The 19,757-nt window shown below is 46.0% G+C and overlaps 1 protein-coding gene across 3 annotated transcripts; it reads right to left on the bottom strand.

Moving 5' to 3' along the window:
* Nucleotides 1–257: 257 nt before the first annotated feature.
* LOC125716339 (ankyrin repeat domain-containing protein 13C-like) lies at nucleotides 258–16,626 on the bottom strand. Of its 3 annotated transcripts, XR_007384317.1 has the most exons (14): nucleotides 16,006–16,626; nucleotides 12,356–12,397; nucleotides 11,046–11,150; nucleotides 7,582–7,667; nucleotides 6,904–6,949; nucleotides 6,454–6,520; nucleotides 6,190–6,334; nucleotides 5,381–5,512; nucleotides 5,018–5,179; nucleotides 3,728–3,807; nucleotides 2,720–2,818; nucleotides 2,548–2,648; nucleotides 2,306–2,437; nucleotides 1,813–1,972 (listed from the first exon to the last, which is right to left on the bottom strand). XR_007384317.1 is itself a non-coding variant. In XM_048988517.1 (13 exons), exons 1-13 carry the CDS (start codon nucleotides 16,358–16,360, stop codon nucleotides 2,391–2,393), a joined length of 1,467 nt encoding a protein of 488 aa, XP_048844474.1. In that variant the 5' UTR covers nucleotides 16,361–16,626; the 3' UTR covers nucleotides 258–2,390. The 3 variants fall into 3 exon arrangements, 2 of the variants coding, with proteins under 2 accessions (XP_048844474.1, XP_048844473.1); XM_048988517.1 differs by having other exon boundaries at nucleotides 258–2,437; XM_048988516.1 differs by lacking the exon at nucleotides 2,306–2,437 and having other exon boundaries at nucleotides 258–1,972.
* Nucleotides 16,627–19,757: the final 3,131 nt, after the last annotated feature.

Raw genomic sequence — 19,757 nt, 5'->3', positions numbered from 1 at the left:
TTCTCGTGGCTGCCTGTAAATTGCTAACATTATTAGGATATTTAGGGAAGTTTTAGAAAATACATCACAAATTAGCCCAAAATCCCACGGGAAAATCGTTAATGGTTACAGGAGACTCATTGCTGAAGCCCAGTCACCTACCATGCAAAAGTTCTTTAAACATCTGAACCATTTACTTGTACGTTACAAACGGACATGCACTTTTCAAAAACTTTTGATAAACAGAAATGCACCGTTTAATAAACTCAAAATGTAAATTGATGGTATACGAACACTTTATTACAATACATTTTAATAGGAAAATACGGAGGAAGGCAATTATACAAGGTTCTTGCTGTACAATCAGAAACGTATAGACAGAAGTTTAAATACACTGCCTGCTAGAAGTGGAAAAGTTGGTGTACGCCTCTTAAAATATTCCTTCTGCTCACTGTACCTAATGAAACGACGCTTAAACATGTATTTTTACAAAATGCACGGGTCGAGACGTGACGTCGCACTATCCAGTAGTGAGACACGGAAGCACATGTAGTGTAAAAGGTGGTTTACGTTAAAATGCACAGAAACGGTGGAAAACCAAAACCGACAGCTTTCCTTACTGGCTGTACGAACTGGTATAGGGACATTAAAAAATTACACGGAAAAATGACGACACTAATGAATCCAGGACTTTAATTCTTTTTTTTATATATATATATATATATATATATATACACAAGTAGAGAATATTACGTTTTGTAGGAAATTTTAAGCACCAGATATGGAATTACATTACTGCTGGAGGGAATGCTGAAACCTGTAAACCGGATTCGCCCATAATCTTTAGCGACCGCAAGATCTCCCTGGTTGCTGATGTTTTACTGCATCACGGATATTATCCGAATACAAATAAAAACTGCCCATCGCATAATGAACTTCCACAAAACCTGAACAGTCTGTTCGTAAACAACAGGGAGATAGACAGCCGTCGTCGGGGGTGCAGAGAGATCTATGGCACTGCAGTGCGGCTTCGCAGTTGGGACGACTCTTCGGCCTGCCCACCCCGCACCCCCCAGCCCGTTAATCTCGCCTTCACCCAGCTACCAGGGATTTAGGAGGTTTGGGGGCGTTGTGCGGCTTTAAAAACTCCACCGAAAGTACAAATCGCACGTCATGTTCCAGCACCCGACCGCCTGGTATAGAAAACACATTCAGATAGCAGCTACGGCTAGCTGACAGCGACTCGTCAAAATGGATTTGAGAGGTATTAACAACCCTGTACTTAAAAAAAAGGCCTGCATTTCTCCATCATTAAAAATTCCTACCTGTGTCACACCATTAAAAGCTTTGTTCCTACCCCATCTTCAACAGTCTAGAAAAGGGTTTTATTGAGAATGCTGACATGTTCTGTATTTTTTTAAGTGTAAATTTTACCACATAGTTCACACGTTAAAAAGTCATTAAAAAAATTACAGCTTTGTAATTGATTGGATGTCTTCGCTATTCAAAACCAGCCTCTAAAATGGGTCTTTTGTAACTTTTTAAGGCGTTCACCTGCAATGACTAGCGCTATAAGCCCAGCACGTCATACAGCAGTAATGCACGGTGACGCATGAGGACAGGTCTGGGTGATTCTAAACCCGGGCGGGCTGCCACAATTCCCTTCCCATACCCCGACAAAAATCCATCCAACAAACCAGCCGCCCTCACTGGAGGCTCGATACGTCAGTCCCTTTTCCGTAAAGGTCAAGCTGAGCAAACTCCTCCACATTTCAATCGAATGCCCTTTTTGCGGGTTGAATTATTCACGACCTGGCGAACGCTCTCTGGCGCGGGGGGGGGGGGGGGGGGGGGAGGGGAGGTTAGAGGTCGGGGAAGCGACTGGGGTCCTCCTTGTACTCGTTAGGGATGGTGAAGTTGGACACGTCGAACGTGTCATAGTGGAACTCCTGAAATGTCACGGTGGCGGCAATAGTGGGAAACACGGGGATGTCTGAAACAGAGGCATACGCAGGGCGTTACTTCACAGGGCGTTACATCACAGGGGCATCTTCGAGGGACGCTGTCACTTGCTCACTTACGGTGTGGATAAAAACCGCTGTGAGGAAGTCAGATGGACATACAGTACAGTGCAGATATCTTAATCATTTTGACAGCTTTAAACATTTAAGGTGGGTAGTCATTTTCTTTTCTGACCAAATATACAATGTGACATAAAAGCAACTGAAACTGGTCAGTCAATCATGGTATTCTTGAGTCAACAAATACATGGGTGTACTGGATGGGTGCTGAGGCTTCTGCATAGCTCAGTGTTAGGACACTGTACCTATGATCGAGAGGTTTTCGGTTCAAATCCCATCACATCAGTTTACTGTTGAGCTCCTAAGCAAGAGCTTTAAACCCAACTGCTCTCAGGACTGCTTCTCAAACTGCATGTCCCTTTGGATGCAAGCATCTGCTATATAGCAAAACATACATACTGGGGTGACTGGAGAGCTGTTAAAATGGCTGACACACATTACACGGTTTCTGCACATGGCCGCCTCCGAACGCGAGACAGTTCCTCACCCAGCTTGACGGGGAATCCAGGCGGCAGCTTCATCTGCACGAATTCCCGTAGCTTGTTGAAGTGCTTGAAGGGCGCGATGACCTCCAGGACGTTCAGGAGCCTGCGGGGAGAGAGACGCGTCGCAGGGCGTCGGGGGCAAAGGCAGCCGGCGGCCTCGGCGTCCACACTCACGCCTCGATGCCCAGCGGGAAGTCCTGGCTCATGGCGACAGTGGCCTTGAAGATCTTCCTGCTCTCCTTACACACCAGCTCCCTGCCCAGGTGAGGAGCCCTGCACAGGACACTCTTGTTAGGGGGGGGGGATCTTAGAAGCCGGCGGCATGGTGTGAGAAAACTCCGGGGACACTGTTGCACAGCACGGAGAAGAGGCCAGGTCATGAAGACGACGCTAGATCATTTCACTCTCAAGATTTTAAGAATCACATTGTCAGAAAAACTGTCGGACCTTGTCGTTCTAAGTCGAGATACAATCATGCTGAGGGTAGCTAATTACAATTGGCTATTAACACTGACAGGGTGGGGCAAATATGAATAAACCGGCCTATTACAGGGGCCTGACTGCAGCCTATAAAAAGTTTACAGTAAAATAATTTCTGTTTGAATATGCTGGACAGAAACGGAGAGTGGGGTCATGGTGGCCTTGATATGCCCAAGTGGACGGGACGGAGGACAGAGCAGGGCGAGGCACGGGAAGATGGGCGCAGGTCCAGGACCAGAGTCTCAGACGGATGCTGATGGGGGCCTGGCTCACCGGGGTGGGCAGGCGGCCTAATCCTCCTCGGAACCGGAGGCCGAAGGCTCACGAGACCACAAACCGTCCCGGGAGGTAAACGTGGGTCTGCGTGGCGATGCCAGACGCCCACCCAAACATTCATAACCCCCCCGGCGGAATTAGGAATAAAAAACAATTACCAGCAGTGCTACCGAATGGGATGGTCTCATAATTAGGTAACCGTAACTCCGAGTTAGAGCTGCCATTTCCTACTCATGGGGGGGGGGGGGGGGGGGCTTCCGGATAAATGCAGCGTCCAAAGTCTTCAGAAGGTCACGCGGCTCGAACAGGTGCCAGACCTGACAGTCCATGCTGAAAAAGTGAGAGAACCACGGCTCCTGGGGGGGGGACGCAGTCTGACACCACCCAGGGTGAGTAGCAGGTGGGCGGGCGCGGGCCGGTGCTTACTTCCCCCTCTCCGCGGTGATGTACTCTTCCCACGAGATGGTGCTAGGTGACGGCGGGAGAAGCGACTGCCTCCTGATGGGCTGTGGGGGAGAGATGACACATCAGAACAGAGGAGTCCCAGAGGGGGCTTATGGGGGAATATCACACATATAGCGATAAGCATAATAACAAGGGAAGTCACTGCAGCAAGGCCTTCTGGGATGCCGACCACAAGCCTTAGGTACTGATGGATTAATTCCCTGTGTAAGTAAGAGCAGGCAGGTCACTCCTGCAGGCTGTCGTTCTGAGGGAGTCGCAGCTACGCTCTTTATCATAATCAGGAAGGAGAGCAGCTCCCGCTTTCAGGCCCTGACTGGACAGCTGAGGGTCACACTTCCTGCAGACGCGCCAGCATGACTGCGGCTGCGGTAGCGGAGTCTTCATTACCAAGGTCGGCCGTGGCGAACGGACACTGCTCGCAAAGTGAAACGACGCGGCCAGCAAGCGTGCTGCACACGGAGCTCGATCGGCCAAAGAGAAAGTACCAGAGAGTCAGGATGGAGACTGCATAGAAACACCCTATATACCCTCACCAATGAGTTTGAAAATACAGCTGGCGGACTCAAAGACAGGTTTGCTGAGGAAGCCTTGGATGTACCAACATTTGTATGATCCCTTGCTATGGGATTTTAAAATCCCAGGTGGCACAGAACTAAAATAAATGTTTGTATCTGCAGTGCGATATACCTGCCTGTGTCCTTGTGTACCGTCAGTGTATAATGCACAGTTTTAGTAAAAAACCTATTTTTAATATACCACCCATATCACACTTCAGAATCATGACTTAGAGCAGCTTAACCCTGGTGGCAAGAAGCGTGAACATCCGGGAACGTGGCACGTCCGGCATCTGTGGAAAACCTGCCGTCCGCTGCCTGTCACCTAGCAACTGTCACCAAGCAGCAGGAGGCAGGGACCGGACATCACTGCTGTCCTTTAAGCCCACGGCCTCTATCATGGGACACTATGCAGGTGAGCCCCCTCGTTTAAAAAGCACCCTTCCTGGCAGGGGGCCGGGTCGCTACCGAACCACAGCCAATTAATAGTTCAGGGAGAGGGGGCTGGGGGAGAATCACTGTCCCTGTTTACCCTCTCTGAGGCCGCAGGTGGGTCACCATGAAAATTCATGAAAAAATTCACCCTTAAGGCAACAACAAATTCAGAGCCAGAAGTGAATGAGAGACTCAGCCTCACAGCGGTGCTGCGGAGGACAAGCAGGAGACCTGCCCCCCCTCCCCGAGGTACGGCACCCACCTCGAAGCTCTGCTCTGCCAGGCCACCGCCCTTGCTCCAGCTCTCCATGATGGCCTTGTTCCTCAGCACGTCCTCCTCGCTCAGATGCTCCCGCCGCTTCCGCGACTCCAGCACCAGGCCATTCACCGAATAAAAATCCGCCAGGAAATTCCCAACTCTTTCCTGCAACGACCAGAAGGGGGGCGACGGTCAGTCACATTCCGCCAAAAGAGTCCAATTCACAAGCTACGCCCCAGTGGAGTCTTTGAAACAAAAGGTCAGGGTACCAAAAAACGAGATTATTAAATCTAAATTGTTTTGTTAAAAATTGTAATAATAAAAAAAAATTTCAAACCCAGAATTCCCGCTAAGTAGAAGTCTTACCGTTTTGTCCTCCCGGAAGAGCCAGCCGATCTGGGAGCGGGCGAAGGTGATGGATTTCGTGGAAAGCGTGGCCGAATAAATATCGCTGCTCATTAAGATGTCCACTTCCTCCTCAGTCTCCATCTCCGACTCCTACGACGCAAAACGCCGTGTTAGTGTGCCCCCTGGAGGCCAGGCGAAGTAAGGCGGACCCTCGTTAGCGGCCACAAGCTCAGAAGCGTAAAAAACACAGGTACCTCACATTCTGAGTAATTCCCACCCTAAAGGTACGTTTTTCCACACGATCTGTGCTCACGATGTACTTTACAAGTGAATGATTTATCCAGTTTACATAGATGTGCATATGGGCTGGACATTTGGCAAATTCACGTTTCTATCCAGCACTGCAAAGGAACCTTAATCGTAGTAACTCCTAAGACCAGATAAAGGCAGAGAGGGGCAATAGCTGACCCCCAGCCATAAAAGGGTAACGCTCTATGTCCATGAGTCTATGAAGATGAACAGCCCACAGACCTTTCATTCAATTAATGATAAATGCATAGTGAAACCTAACAAGCCTATTATTGTAGCTTTCATGGGACATAATCATGAAGAATGGTCCCTGCCGTCATGGTGAATCTCAGGCTCGGCCCTCCACAGAAAAAAAATTGCCCAGGCCTCGATAAGAGGTTGAGATGAGGAGTTTTCAGTGCACAATGAAGCCAATGAGAATATAGGTTTTCCTTGCTAAGGAATCGGATGGTTTCTGGTGTTAAGACGTCCCGGAATCATGCTTCCCGATCCCCCAAAGCCCCGTCCCCCGGATTCACCTCGTGATGGATCCACTGGTAGACCTTCTGCTCGTTGTCGAGCACCACGAAGGACTCGGAGGGCGGGGCGTTCCCGTCGAAGATGAAGCTGAGGTCCCCCCTCTGGCACTTCATGTCGGTGAAGTCGACGAGGGTGGTGTCCAGCCTGCGAGAGACGTGGCGTCAGAGGGATAGGCACCCAGCTGGGACTCCCGGCCTGTCTGGCAGCCCAGTCACCCGGGTTCGTTCATCGTCGACTCCAATGAGCAAGTGGATTCACCTTACCTGATGGTGAGGCCTTGCTTGTAGATTTTACAGGTGTCAGAAGGCAGGATTCGGGAAAGTAAAGGAACTGCAACGGGAATAAAAATTGAGAGGAAGAGTTGGAATTCCTTTTTAAACTACGGAATTGGAAACACAGAGAGATCCTCTGTATTTCATGCAACAAACAAGCTTATCACTTCTATTTGTGTTCTGCACAAATGAAATATTCTACCTGCAGACATCTTATCTCACCCAAAGAACGCAGAGAAAGTGTAACACCAGTGCTTAACTTGACTGCATACAACTCAACATTATGGGATTTATTGTCAGACGGAGTACAGGACTGCTGCTTTTCAAGTCAAGGGCTTCACGTGGTTTAAAGGGAAGACTGGGGAATGTAATTAATGCCCCAAAATGCCTCCAAGGAAAAGGTCTACTATGAAACCTAATGGAAGACTAGTGAGAACTCACCCCAGCTTTGGAAATCCCAGTGAAACTCCAGATAAAAGTCGCCAAGCTGCGAGGAGGACAGAAAGGAAAGAAAATTAATTGAACACTAGGGATCACTCTTAATTTTATAGTGCAGGGACATGTCTTAGACCAAAAACAGGCCAATGACACCTGCAGAAAGGTGCAGGCTAACATGCTAAAATGCTAATAACCTGGAGGAGCAGGGTGCATGCTAACGTGCTAAAATGCTAATAACCTGAGGAACAGTATACATGCTAACGTGCTAAAATGCTAATAATCTGAGGAACAGTATACATGCTAACGTGCTAAAATGCTAATAATCTGAGGAACAGGATACATGCTAACGTGCTAAAATGCTAATAACCCGAGGAACAGTATACATGCTAACGTGCTAAAATGCTAATAATCTGAGGAACAGTATACATGCTAACGTGCTAAAATGCTAATAATCAGAGGAACAGGACACATGCTAACGTGCTAAAATGCTAATAATCTGAGGAACAGGACACATGCTAGCGTGCTAAAATGCTAATAATCTGAGGAACCGGATACATGCTAACGTGCTAAAATGCTAATGACCTGAGGAACAGGATACATGCTAACGTGCTAAAATGCTAATAATCTGAAGAGCAGTGTGCATAGCCAACATGCTAAAATGCTAGTGGTCCGGAGGCTCACCTCCTTCAGGGCGTCGAGCAGCCGAGGCCTCTTGTCCTGCACGCTTTCTCTGGACTGCTGTTTCAGCTTCCTCAGCAGCGCAGTGACTGAAAAGAGAAGAGGGGGAAACAATCACCCATATTAAACAAACATGCATGAGCCTAAGATCTTAGGGAAAGATCAATCAGACAGGTGAAGAGAGGACATCAGGATCCAGAGCATAATCGTGTAACTCGGATGGCTACACGTGCTTCTAAACAACAGGTCAGCACCACCGGCGGCCATAACAAGGGAAGTCACTGCAGCAAGGCCTTCTGGGATGCCTCGTAACAGTCTCTCATTCCTATTTCTTAGTGGACAAGATGGATAACTTAGAGCCACCGGTGCACCTCAACTCCGGCTGTCACCTTGGGAACATCAAAGCACAGAGCAGAGGTTTGTTTTTCCCCACTGGCACACGAACCCGAGCTGTACCACGAAGAGAGACTAGTCACAGCACGGTTCCAGTTAAATTCGGTTTTCCACTAAAGTAGGATCAGCGCAGTAAAGCCGTTGCCACTTGGAGAGCCACAGTGATGCCAAACAAAAGGCACCATTTTTCATGCAGTGTATACCAGGATTTACTATGCGCTAATTTCTACTAGCAGCACTCTGAGAATCTTCATCTTATTTATTTTTTCTAGAATCGTCGTCTTATGTCAGCATGAAACGCTAGCAGAATGAACATTTGCGTGCGTATATTGGGCCATGTTCAGCGTGGGTTTGGCTCGGTTCTTGGTGGCAGTACTAAAGCACCATCACACACAGAAAGTGAATTTAAATAGACCATTAAGACTTTAAGAATACAGGCAAAGTCAATCAATCTTGCATAACACACTGGAGGTCCACTTTGTTCATGGAGGTCCGAACAAAACACAAGATGTCCCACAGTTTATCCTGGAGGCTATCAAAATCTCTGCGAGAAGATATTTTAATAAATTACTGTGTTATCCACATTTGCAGAGAGACAGCAAACAAACACCAAAATTATCTTCATTATTGTACCATGCTGGCTGCCATCCAAGTGGTCAGAGAGACACTTTTCCCCATAAAGCACGTAATGAGGGGAGTGTATCTATCATATATCATTCATGCAAGCTGCTGGAAATTAATCAGAAATGCGGCTGCGGAAACTGGACCCCGATGCAGCACGGCATTTTAATTATTCATCTGCGAGCATTTCATAACCTGTGGCGCAGTGACAGAAGTACAATCCATCGGCTGACAAGTCCATTAATTAAACATAAAAGGTTTAATAAGACTTCGGCGTTTGCGCTGAGCTCGTGACTTTAGATCCGTTTGTGATATTATTGTTCTGGTAAATTAATATAGGATTGTGTAAATAGAACAGGAGAGGACCTACCCATTCGGCATTTTAGCTAGTGTATCATCGAGCATCCAGCTGCTCTGAAGGATTCCTCATTTGGCTCGTAGCGCATCTAAAAGCTGGCCAGGTGTACCAGGCAGACATCATGGATGTTCATACAAGTATTTCTTGACGTGAGCACATCATGGCGGCCACAAGGTGTCCTAAGAGGGCCCGCTCTCCTGAATTACCGCGGTAAACATCCTCAAAAAAAATATATATGCAGCAGAACAACCCAAATCTGTGTTTGGGGGGGGGAGGGGGGAGATGATGAAGTGTGATGCGGGCAGGGAGTTTCAGCGCCGCCAGAAGCTGCCCTCTGGGAGCCGCCACCCCCCAAGCTGGGGCCTCGCGGCCCATCTGCCCCTTTGGCAGAGAGCATCCGGTCAGGGCGGCCTGCTGGGTGGCCCTCGCTCACCGACAAAACAGCTCGGGGGGAGGCCACCTTTCAGCCACCGCTTAAAGGGAAAGGCCGGTGAAGACAGGCCGGCACGCTTCCCCCCCCCCGCAGCCCCCGCAGGCCTGGCCTGCTTAGGAGTCAGCTGCTTATAACCACTCGCTAGTCCCAGAACACTCAACACAATTAACCCAACAACCACATTAATGCTAATTACGGCAGAGCAGGAAACTGGGGATAAATAATCCCATGGGAGCTGGTATTCACCCCCGCCCCCAGCAACTGTCCCTCCCCAAGGCGTGACTTCCTGGCGAGGTCGATATTCGAAGGTATTGGGGCTGAAATAATTTGTGGGTGAAAAACTGCGAGAGGCCCAGTCACCCTTTAAACCAGAACTGGTCCACTGGACGGACTGAAAAGAGTGAAAGAAGGGAGGAAAAAAAAAAAAAAAACAAAAACCGGATGCGAGACGCTAAAATAACTCCAACGATCGCACAAAGCCCAGCTTTTAAGCTGCCAACCAAACCAGCTCGTCCCATTAAGCTACTCAGGTTCACATACCAATAACCCAGACGGCTTTTAAAACGTCACATTAAAAAGATCCAAATCCCAAGTCAGCTTCTACACAGCTGCAGAAAAACATGCATAAAAAACCATCTCCAAACAGTAATTATGGGAGTCATTAATCGTGCACATTATTAATTTGCCATGAAACTATCCGACACCGAGTGGCTTAAAAGGCAACACGTTTCCCAGGGCCGCCGTGGCGACGCGGGGCTTATAAACGGCCGGGAAGGGCTCCGAGATCTCGAGGACACTTGAGCTCACTAATGCAGTCACGCTGGCATTGAACACACCACAACGAACGCAGGCGGCAGGCTCGCGTTACGGCTGCAGATTAGGCCAGAAATTACACCCAACATGCTTCAATACGTGTGACATTTAAGAGCTTAGGAAAAATTTAAATAAGACTTATTAACCAGACCTTACAAAGAGTGGAGAGTTTTCATTCAGCAGGTTCAAAAGCTGCCTTCCACACTGAACCAAGATGCAGACACTGACGGATGGGAGGAGCCCCTTTAACGGCCCTTCTTCACAGTGCAGAGGCAGTAGATAGATATATATATATATATATATATATATATATATATATATATATATATATATATATATATATATATAAACCAAAGAACTACAGAACTATATAAAATGACTGTAGGATTAGACCATTAAAACTACTGAATTAACAATACGCAAACTTTAGACAAGTGAACCCCCAAATACCAAAAGTATTCCTACAACTTTCACGAGTAATTGGGCATCTTATTGCTAGACACACATACTCCTCACAAGGACATACTTAAGTGTTCGTTATTTAAGGTTAACGAGGCCAGTGCTGACAGGGAACCAAGTCTGTTTATTGAGAGGGCGGCAGCCATTTTGTACCAGGGCAGCCTAATTTCTAGTTTCTTCCCCATGTCAAAATAAGGTTAACTGGATAATGTGTGCCGAGTACTACTGGAGAGATCCAAGATACATTTGTATGTGGTGCGTATGTAATGTCATGATACCACATTACAACAATTACTAGTAACTCGCTCTTATAGACTACAAAGTTCTCCAATCCTGCGTTAAATGCACACAAGCGACATGGCGCATGAAGGACCCATGAGGGCGACTTACTCATTTGCCTGTCCCCGTAACTGATCGCTTCGGCGAGGGGACTCCATCCCTGAGCGTTTTTCACCTTCACAGGTGCATTGTGGGCCAGGAGCAAGTGTGCACACTCTGAAGCAAAGGGAGAAGGCGGAAATTAATAGAAGCTGGAGCTGAGGGAAGAAAACAGCAGTTTTAGCTTCTTCAAAGCAGTTCTCTTTTCAGAGCCGGTCTCAGTTAGGAAGCTTGCGGGATGATATGGACTGATCAGGGATGGCATGGATGGGACAGCAGACTGTCCTGAGTCAGACGAATGATCACTCTGGCCGTTAAACCGGGAAACCTGACGCAAGGAATTGCCAAACAAATTAAACAAATTCTTCCGGTTTTGAGCCAGGCATAAAATCATGCATGATTTATTCAGAAGCATGTAACGATTGATGTTAAGTTACCTGACATAATCCTGCCGCCATAATCCTGGTTATGAGGCAAACATCTTAAATGAAATTAACTGCGAGCAGGAAAATAAATATTCAGAAACAAAACATTTTGAAATCATGGGTGCACTGTCCTGCAATGAAGGGGGAGGGCTGTAACCCCGGTAACGCATGAGAAACCACACAAGCCCCCCCACAACGCAGCTCACCCCTTGGTCGGTCGCTTCCTGTCTATTGTGCGGAGCTGAACAGCCAAAGGAAGCGTCTTATGTAATCTCGGCTGGAATACTGAACACGTCCCGCTGGCCAGACCCCCATTCAGGGGGCAGGGGGGGCAGCTCCTCTTAGGGAGCATGGCTGCCTCACCCCTGCGCCGCTCCACACAGGATATTTCATACACAACAGCTTATCCACCCCAGCCTCTGGCTACCAACCACTGTCTCCCCTCCCCCTTGAAAAAATTGACAGAGTGACCAAATCTTGAGAAACTCCAGATCGAATCACAAAATGTGGCTTTTCTGAACACCACAAACCCTGTCAGCCTCAGAGTAAAAGGAGCATGAGAGAGGCTACAGCTGAGGGCTGCAGCCCTACAGCATCACCCAACCCGGCCCTCAGGGACCCCCAGACGGCCCATGTGTTTGCACCATCCCATCTCCCTGCCAGACAGCCGACATTTTTGCTCCCAGTAGGGAGCAAAAACGTGGACTGGCAGGAGCAACACTGGCCCTGAGGAAGAGAGATAATATCATTGGGTTTCTTCTACTGTAATAACTGGCTCTCTTCCACTAAATGGCATTTATTGGAGTTGGATAACTGCACTAGTCTAGTTCACTCTCGAAACAGGCAGATATATAAACACGCACAGAGAAACACACAGACGAGAGATGCTCTACTCACCTTTCTGTCCCGTCATCACGGCCAGGTGAAGCGGCGTGTTTCCTGGAGTGGCAGGAGACGGCAGGGTTAGAGCGAACGGGATCATTTTAAACAAACAAGGGCATCTCAACTTAGTGCTCCTACCAGCATTCACCCTGCCAGAGCAGACAAGCAGAACTGAGGGGGAGGGGATCCCAATTAAACCGGCATCGGTGGGCGGCCGGCGGGATCCCTGAACGCATCATTCGTATGTGTGATTCCTTGACATGTCACCCCAGGGAGACCCCAGGAATGGGTGTGATCATCCAGCCAAACACCAGCCGCCCAAGATCATTAACATATGTTGTGGATTATATAATCCATACTGCCAACCTGGCTCAGATTTCCACTTAATACCCAACTGGACAGGAGATGGGTAAGCAGCTGCCGGGATTTTACAATAGCAGAGTCTCACCTAAAACTTTAAGCTCCGGGAAAATCTCATTCACCCATAGAACTGGGGTGAGTGTTACACCACCGATCGCCACGGGAATTGAGTAACAGTTAAATCTGAATTAATATTCCTCTTTTTAATTAATATTCCCCTTCTACAAATGAATCTCATTCTTTTTAAATTCAAAACGCCAATGACACAACAATACATATAATTAAGGTTTCAGATCGATATAGAACAGCAATAAATTACAAAATGAATCACTGGTATAAATGTAGCAGTTAAGTAATTAGAACAACCTTACTGTACAAGTGGTAAGCATTTACTTTCTGGAAAAACATAAAAGTGCAAATATAATTTCCTGTATGCAATACACCTGCTAAATGCAAATTACCTACAGAATAGTGATATATTAGGTTCTATTCTGTATTCACTGAAACTGTTTGGGTTTCTCTAAAACCATGTGTGACAGTCAGGCCGATTACAGCTTATTTCCAATAAGGGGTTTGGCTGGTTAAATCTTAAGCTTACTGAGAATATCCGGAGCACAGGATCCTTAAGTAAATAACCTGCATTTAAAGCGCATATAACAACAACCAGGACCATTCTGGGACAACCCCATCTGAGACGAGATTAAAATTTTAATCTGTAAACGGTCAAATAAAAACAGAATTATATAAACGGATTATAAAAGTTAGGCATTTAAATGAAATCTGAACTAAGAGTAACAGCTCAAAATATCAAAAAGTGAATTCTGACATTTCACAAGCAAAGATGATATGCTATAAATCAGAGTCAACCAGAACTGATAAAGTAATCAGTTGCAAGTTTAACACACATACATCCATCCATTTTCGGTAACCGCTTGTAACCAGAGCCTATCCTGGAGGCTATGAACGCAAGCTGGCGAATATCCCAGGATGGGGCACCAACCCATCACAGGGCACACTCACGCGCCATTCGCTCACGCGCCATTCGCTCACGCGCCATTCGCTCACGCGCCATTCGCTCACGCGCCATTCGCTCACGCGCCATTCGCTCACACGCCTATGGGCAATTTGGTAAATCCAGTTAAACCTCAGCATGTTTGTTAGGGGAAACCCAAAGTATCCGGAGGAAACCCCACGACAATACAAGGAGAACATGCAAACTCCACACACGGAGCCAAATACGCAAATATCAATAAAACAATTAAGTGCTTTGCAATTATGTCCTAAAATGTCCTGCAGTTTAATGACATTCAGGGCAGTCATCTGACTTCTGGGACAAGTGACATCACACACTGATCTCACTGATCAAATGGAATGTTTTCTTATGCATGATTCAAACAAACATGGAGGAGGGCAAACCTTATCTCACAAGATAACATTTACAGCTATAATTAGACAATTAGCTGTAAAACGAGGTGATAATGACAGAGAACAGATCACAAAGAAGCCAGTGGGTTTTGGTGAAAGCAGCACCAAACACACCGGGATGTAAACAGCACTGGCTACCAGATGGAACTAAACAGGGACACGGAAGCCATTATTCTCTCATCATAATGCAAACGTGTCGAGTTTCTGTACTTCAGCTAACAACAATGTATGAAGCACTATTGTATAATGACAGCAACACGTTTCAAATGAAGGAAATGAACATCCAAATACATTATTTAGGCTCATGTAAATAATGTCCTCTCACGGCTTGAGCCTGCAAGAGGGATCAAATAAAGCTGACAAGAGATTGCTTTGCAGTACACGTCGCATTGATCTGATTGCATTTAATGCGGTTTTGCGGTTAACGTGACCTAATGAATAATCATAAAGCTAAACAACTGATCTCCACAGGCTTTTAAAATCTGATTGAAGATCAGGTCAAAGTGTTAATTTGCTGAAGATGACAGTGTATCAGTAATGTTTCAAATTAGGCAAAAAATTACAGATTATAGATACAAATTAAATATTACAAAATCACCATAACAAGGAAAATTAAGTGCAAAAGCAGCATGCAGATATTAATCAACAACCTATCAGCCAGAGACATTCTTGTTGACGGCTCAAGCCTTCAGAATTCACCCAAACCTGGAAATACAGGTAAAGTTCTCTTTTTCCCCCCCGAGTAGAATCTTACTGAACCAGAAAGAGGAGGAACCTCACAAGGAACACTGCCAGTCAAGGTACACGTACAGGAAACAACTATAAGAGTTAAATCAATCAATTTTCGACAGGTTAGAAACTGGTTTTAAAAGAATATAGGTGTGCTTACCAATGTCTAGAATCAGAGGAACCAGAAATGCACAGCATTGTGGGAAAATGTGAAGTCTGAGCCGCAGTTAACCTGATGCTTACTAAATGTTCTATCGGCCAGTTTTGGGACAGGAATCTGCCAGACCGGCGCTTTGGCGCTCACTGTGAAGCACATACCCACACCCCACTGGCATCTCCACACAAATGTCAAGCTCAGAAGGAAACACAGCAGCACATGAAAAATGAGGATGTATCACAAGAATGCAGACGAGCAGGGGAGAGGAGAACGGATCATGACAGGGGAGCACTGGCTCATTAATCTGGGCCTCAAACAAGCTGTGAGGCACTAAGGGGGGGGGGGGGGGGGGGGGGGGTAGTCACCATGCAGCCATCTTGACCAACACGGATTACTGTAATAAGTTTCTAATCAGTTCATCTGACCCCTGACCCAACTGTTGCCATTGCTTTCCACATACAGGTTTATTTATGAGAATTCGTGCACTAGCATCATATATATACTGTGTAGTCTTCCCTTTTCGCAATTCAAAATCTGAAGAGAATCCACAGGCGGGATCGGCAGGGATGCAGCACAGTGCTACACTGTTCACATGGTGCTTATAAGACATTAGAAGCACCACGATAGCTAAGTCTCCCACCCTGACACAAAAAAGCCCTTACTTAACAGGCCAAGGTAAGAAAAAAAATACTACAGCACGAACTACCGCATGGACAATACACGGGATGCAGGAATGCAAATAAAACACAATTAAATGGTGTGTATTTAAGCAGGGGGAGAGCGTGGATATGCAGACCATGCCTATGAAAGGAGGGGACCAACAGGACGGCAATCAGTCGCGCTGACAGGAGGCAGGTTGGGTGTTTACGCCGGTAACAGAGGGGATCTGGGGGCGTGGCGGCGCCCCTCCCGGTGCCTGCGCCGGGAATTAGAGACCGAGACCGGCTTTTGGGGGCCGGGAGTTACGGAGCCCGATGGTTAGGTGGCTGCCTACCGTGGACGTCCTTTTGGGCGATGTTCTGGAGGCGGATCAGCGAAGAGAGGCGCCGCACATCGCCGTCGAAAACGCAGCGGTGCAGCTGGAAGTCGTCGGCGGCCGGCAGCACCGGGTTGCGATTCAGGTCGTCCACGGCACTGTACGGCGCCACAGCGTTGTCGTTGGGCGGCGACTGCTGACTTCGAGCCGCCTGCTTGTGGGCGCTGAGGAGCCGGTCACCGCCGACTCGTTCGGTGCGGGTATCGCCGGCCAGCGACGCGATGGCGTCAGCTTCTTCGCCGGGCCCCAGCAGATCGTCGTCCTCGCTCGGCTGGCGCTCCCTGCCAAGCGAGCGGATCTTCTCCCCGGTCATATTCTTGCCCTCTGCCCGTCTCACTGGAAGCGGCTCCGGTGGGGAGGCTTGGCCGGCGAGCCCAGAGAGGTGCGTCGCTGGCAGCTCCCGGAGAGTATCGGCAGGAAGGAATGTGACACCCCGCTCAACATGGACACTAAATGCAGGACTGGAGCATCAAACATCACCATCGGTGCAAAACTCAAGCCTGGGTCCGCTCAGCGTTGAGCTAAATCCGACCGAATCCCGCTGGGACCCGTCTGCCATCTTCCCACCACAGATCTCGCGAGAATTCTCAGCACTAAGGTGCACACGAAGAGGGCTGGGTCGTCTTGAGTTATCGCGAGACTTTGGTTGAGCTCGCGGGTTAAGAGTTTTAATTTCTATTATTTTGGAAGTGTGTGTAATTAACCACCTAAGGTTTTATTCATTCTACCTCCGCTATTAGCTGTAGTCAGTATCGTAAGACTGAGAAACTATTTACAATCAAATATAAATTTTATTTTCTAAAATAACTTGTTTGTGCTCTAAGCATAGCATAATAAAATTACTTAGAATCAGATTTCCCACTAATTTCTTTTGAACTAAAACGTACAACTTTAATTCAGTGCATGCTTTTAACTTTGAATATTACCATTTGTTTAGATCAAGCCATACATGTATTGAAAACGAGGAGATTTATAAAATGATGTAAAGTCAGTTTTAAATTAATACTTAATGCCTATCCGTAATTTTCAAGGGATAGTTTTCGCTGACATTGACTGTAGTATAAGCGTTAGAAGTAGGGATGCAGTAATTGTACAGGGCCTGGACCTAAAGCCCACAGTGGACTGAAATTAGAGTTGTGTGATCTTCTGGGGTGAGTGCTAGGATCATTCATAGGATGGATGTCTCAATAAAGTTTGAGTACAGACTGGCTGGGCCAATTCATTTTCTCATATAATTACAGCGTTAACTTGGCCTTGTGCTTTAGACACCTGCATTAGATCAATCAAACGGAAAGTAATTAAAAATTAGATCAAGTTTTAAAACAGCAATGTGCCCGTTGTATGGTTTTCTTTTGCATTTACATTTTATTAATTTAATCTGCTTTTATGCAAAGCAACATACATTCTTTGAAAAAGCAGTGTGCACTTTTGAATAACTTACATACTACATAACCTTTTTTTTTTTTTTTTAAAAAAGCGTATAATTAAAACTTATTGAAAAAGATTTATAGGTTTGCATTAAATTATTTGTGGGTATTTTTTTTTCGTGATTGTTCATCACTGTATTCTTAATGGTGTTCCAAAAGGTAACCATACCATGCGTAAACTTTACAATAGTGTTTTGTGTTAATTTAATTGAATTGATGACAAAACTGAACATCTTGGCGTTCCGGTATGGCAATGATTGTGTCGCATTTGGCTTAATGCTGCAGCCAGACCTGATTAATAATACGTCACAATTTTGCAATACCACAAGGGGGCGATGTTGGAAAATGAATTGTATCGCGGACGGCTCATCTAGGCTCTGAGCGTAGCAGCAATCATACATACGCGCCTTCAGCTCACTAAGCATCTTTTATCAAAACTGTACCCCATTTGCAGAGTAAATTTGGATAATAATAGTCCGCAGAATTTGAAAAGCAGAGCAGCCTAACCATACTGCAAACATTACTGTGGTACTGCAGAGAGGAGCAATTAGCCCTTCTATGATATTACCCCTGTAGTAATCTTTAGTATTTTCATACCATAAAATTATTATTTTTATCATATAATTATAAACTATAAGCTATTGTTGTTTCCTTAATTGTCAATGGAATGCATACTTAGCTGAATATTAGAAGGATGACCAAATTTGTGAGATTCCAGTTGATATTTCAAACACTAATTTATTTATTTATTCATTTATTTTTAATTAAGCTTCCTGAGCAGGCAAAAATTGGATTTACACTGTAAGCCTTAAAGCTTCCTACTTCAGCAGTTTTGGGTCCTTGTTACTTTTATCTGTCAGCATTGACAGGAAGTATTAAGCAGATATATAAGATAAGCACCAGAAATCACCAGTCTTTCCGCAAAATTTCAGCAGACATTCCAGGCAGCCAATTTTCCACACTCATTGTGTCAAATTGTGGTAGGACTTGTATGAAGGATGATAGTTATTAGATGTTTATTAAGCATTTGAATCAAGGTTTTGTGGATATCTATATTGTCATGGGTTTTAATGTGATTTTTCAAGAACATGCTGAATATACTTCATTTGTTCCATTTTTCTAACCTCCATAACTGCATATTCGTTACAGAGGTGTGTTGAGCTTTGCGCCTAGACACCATGCAGAGGACGCAGGCACAAATGAAAAACATTGCAATTCAGATAATCCAATAACTGAACTGTATGCTTTTTGGACTGCAGCAAGAAACTGGACTACATTGAGGCATACTTCATAAACACAGCAAGAACACACACACACGCAAATTCAGCCAGGGGTGGGATTTGAACCCCAACCCTGCAGGCGCGAGGCCACAGCGCTACCAACTGAGTCACCATGCTGCAGTCGGCGATGTTATTGGTTGTTAACATTAACCTTCCAAATACAGCGTCCTTAGTTTTTCATTATGTCAGCATTGCATGATAAATTGCTAGGAAGCCATTGAGACACACACACGCACACACACACACACACACACACACACACATCACAAAGCTTTAACAACAAAAACAAAGAAAACAAACAACTGAATAATGTAATGTCAGTATTATGAAGGTTCACTGGCAAAAAATAGTCTAAATAACAGCTAAAGTATGTCATGCTCTGATGTTCTGAAGATGTCGTCTTCATATTTAAATTCATGAGAAGATGACCAGTGAATCTGCTGATGTCTCAGTAGGTACCAAGTGCTGATGGATGAGAGAGTTATAAAACACATTTTTCTGGGAAGGCTTTCTCATAATGACGAGTGCTAGTATTACATTATTACCCTGACCACAATACTCACAGCCAAGGTTTCATGTTCATGCACATTGAATGACTAACAGCTATAGACTGACTCACTTCTGGCACAAACGTGCATTCGCCAAACGTGCTGCAGGCTTCTCCTGACCCCACAGAAGCTACCCACTTGCCTCGCTGGTGTCCATCTCCTGGCACGTTGGCGGAGAACACGTGGACCTGCCAGCTGAGATCACATCAAAACAGAACCCCTATCGGCTGAAGTGTGCTTGGAAACATGGCCGCGTGGATATCAGCACACCGTCTGTGTGTCTGCTGGTCATGCTTGCTATTCAGCTCGGTTTTAAAGGAGACTATCATGCTAGCTGTGAAGCTTAGAAAGTGCTCCTTGCAGGTCACATGTTTCCATATCAATCCATTGACAGACAGACGATGTGTTAACATCCATTACGTAGGGAAAACATCATTATGTTAATTTGTTTGGAG

This window comes from Brienomyrus brachyistius, chromosome 21 (genome assembly GCF_023856365.1).
Source record: "Brienomyrus brachyistius isolate T26 chromosome 21, BBRACH_0.4, whole genome shotgun sequence".
Taxonomy (NCBI): domain Eukaryota; kingdom Metazoa; phylum Chordata; class Actinopteri; order Osteoglossiformes; family Mormyridae; genus Brienomyrus; species Brienomyrus brachyistius.
The sequence above is the reverse complement of the archived record's forward strand: the minus strand, read 5'-3'. Positions and strand labels throughout refer to the sequence as shown.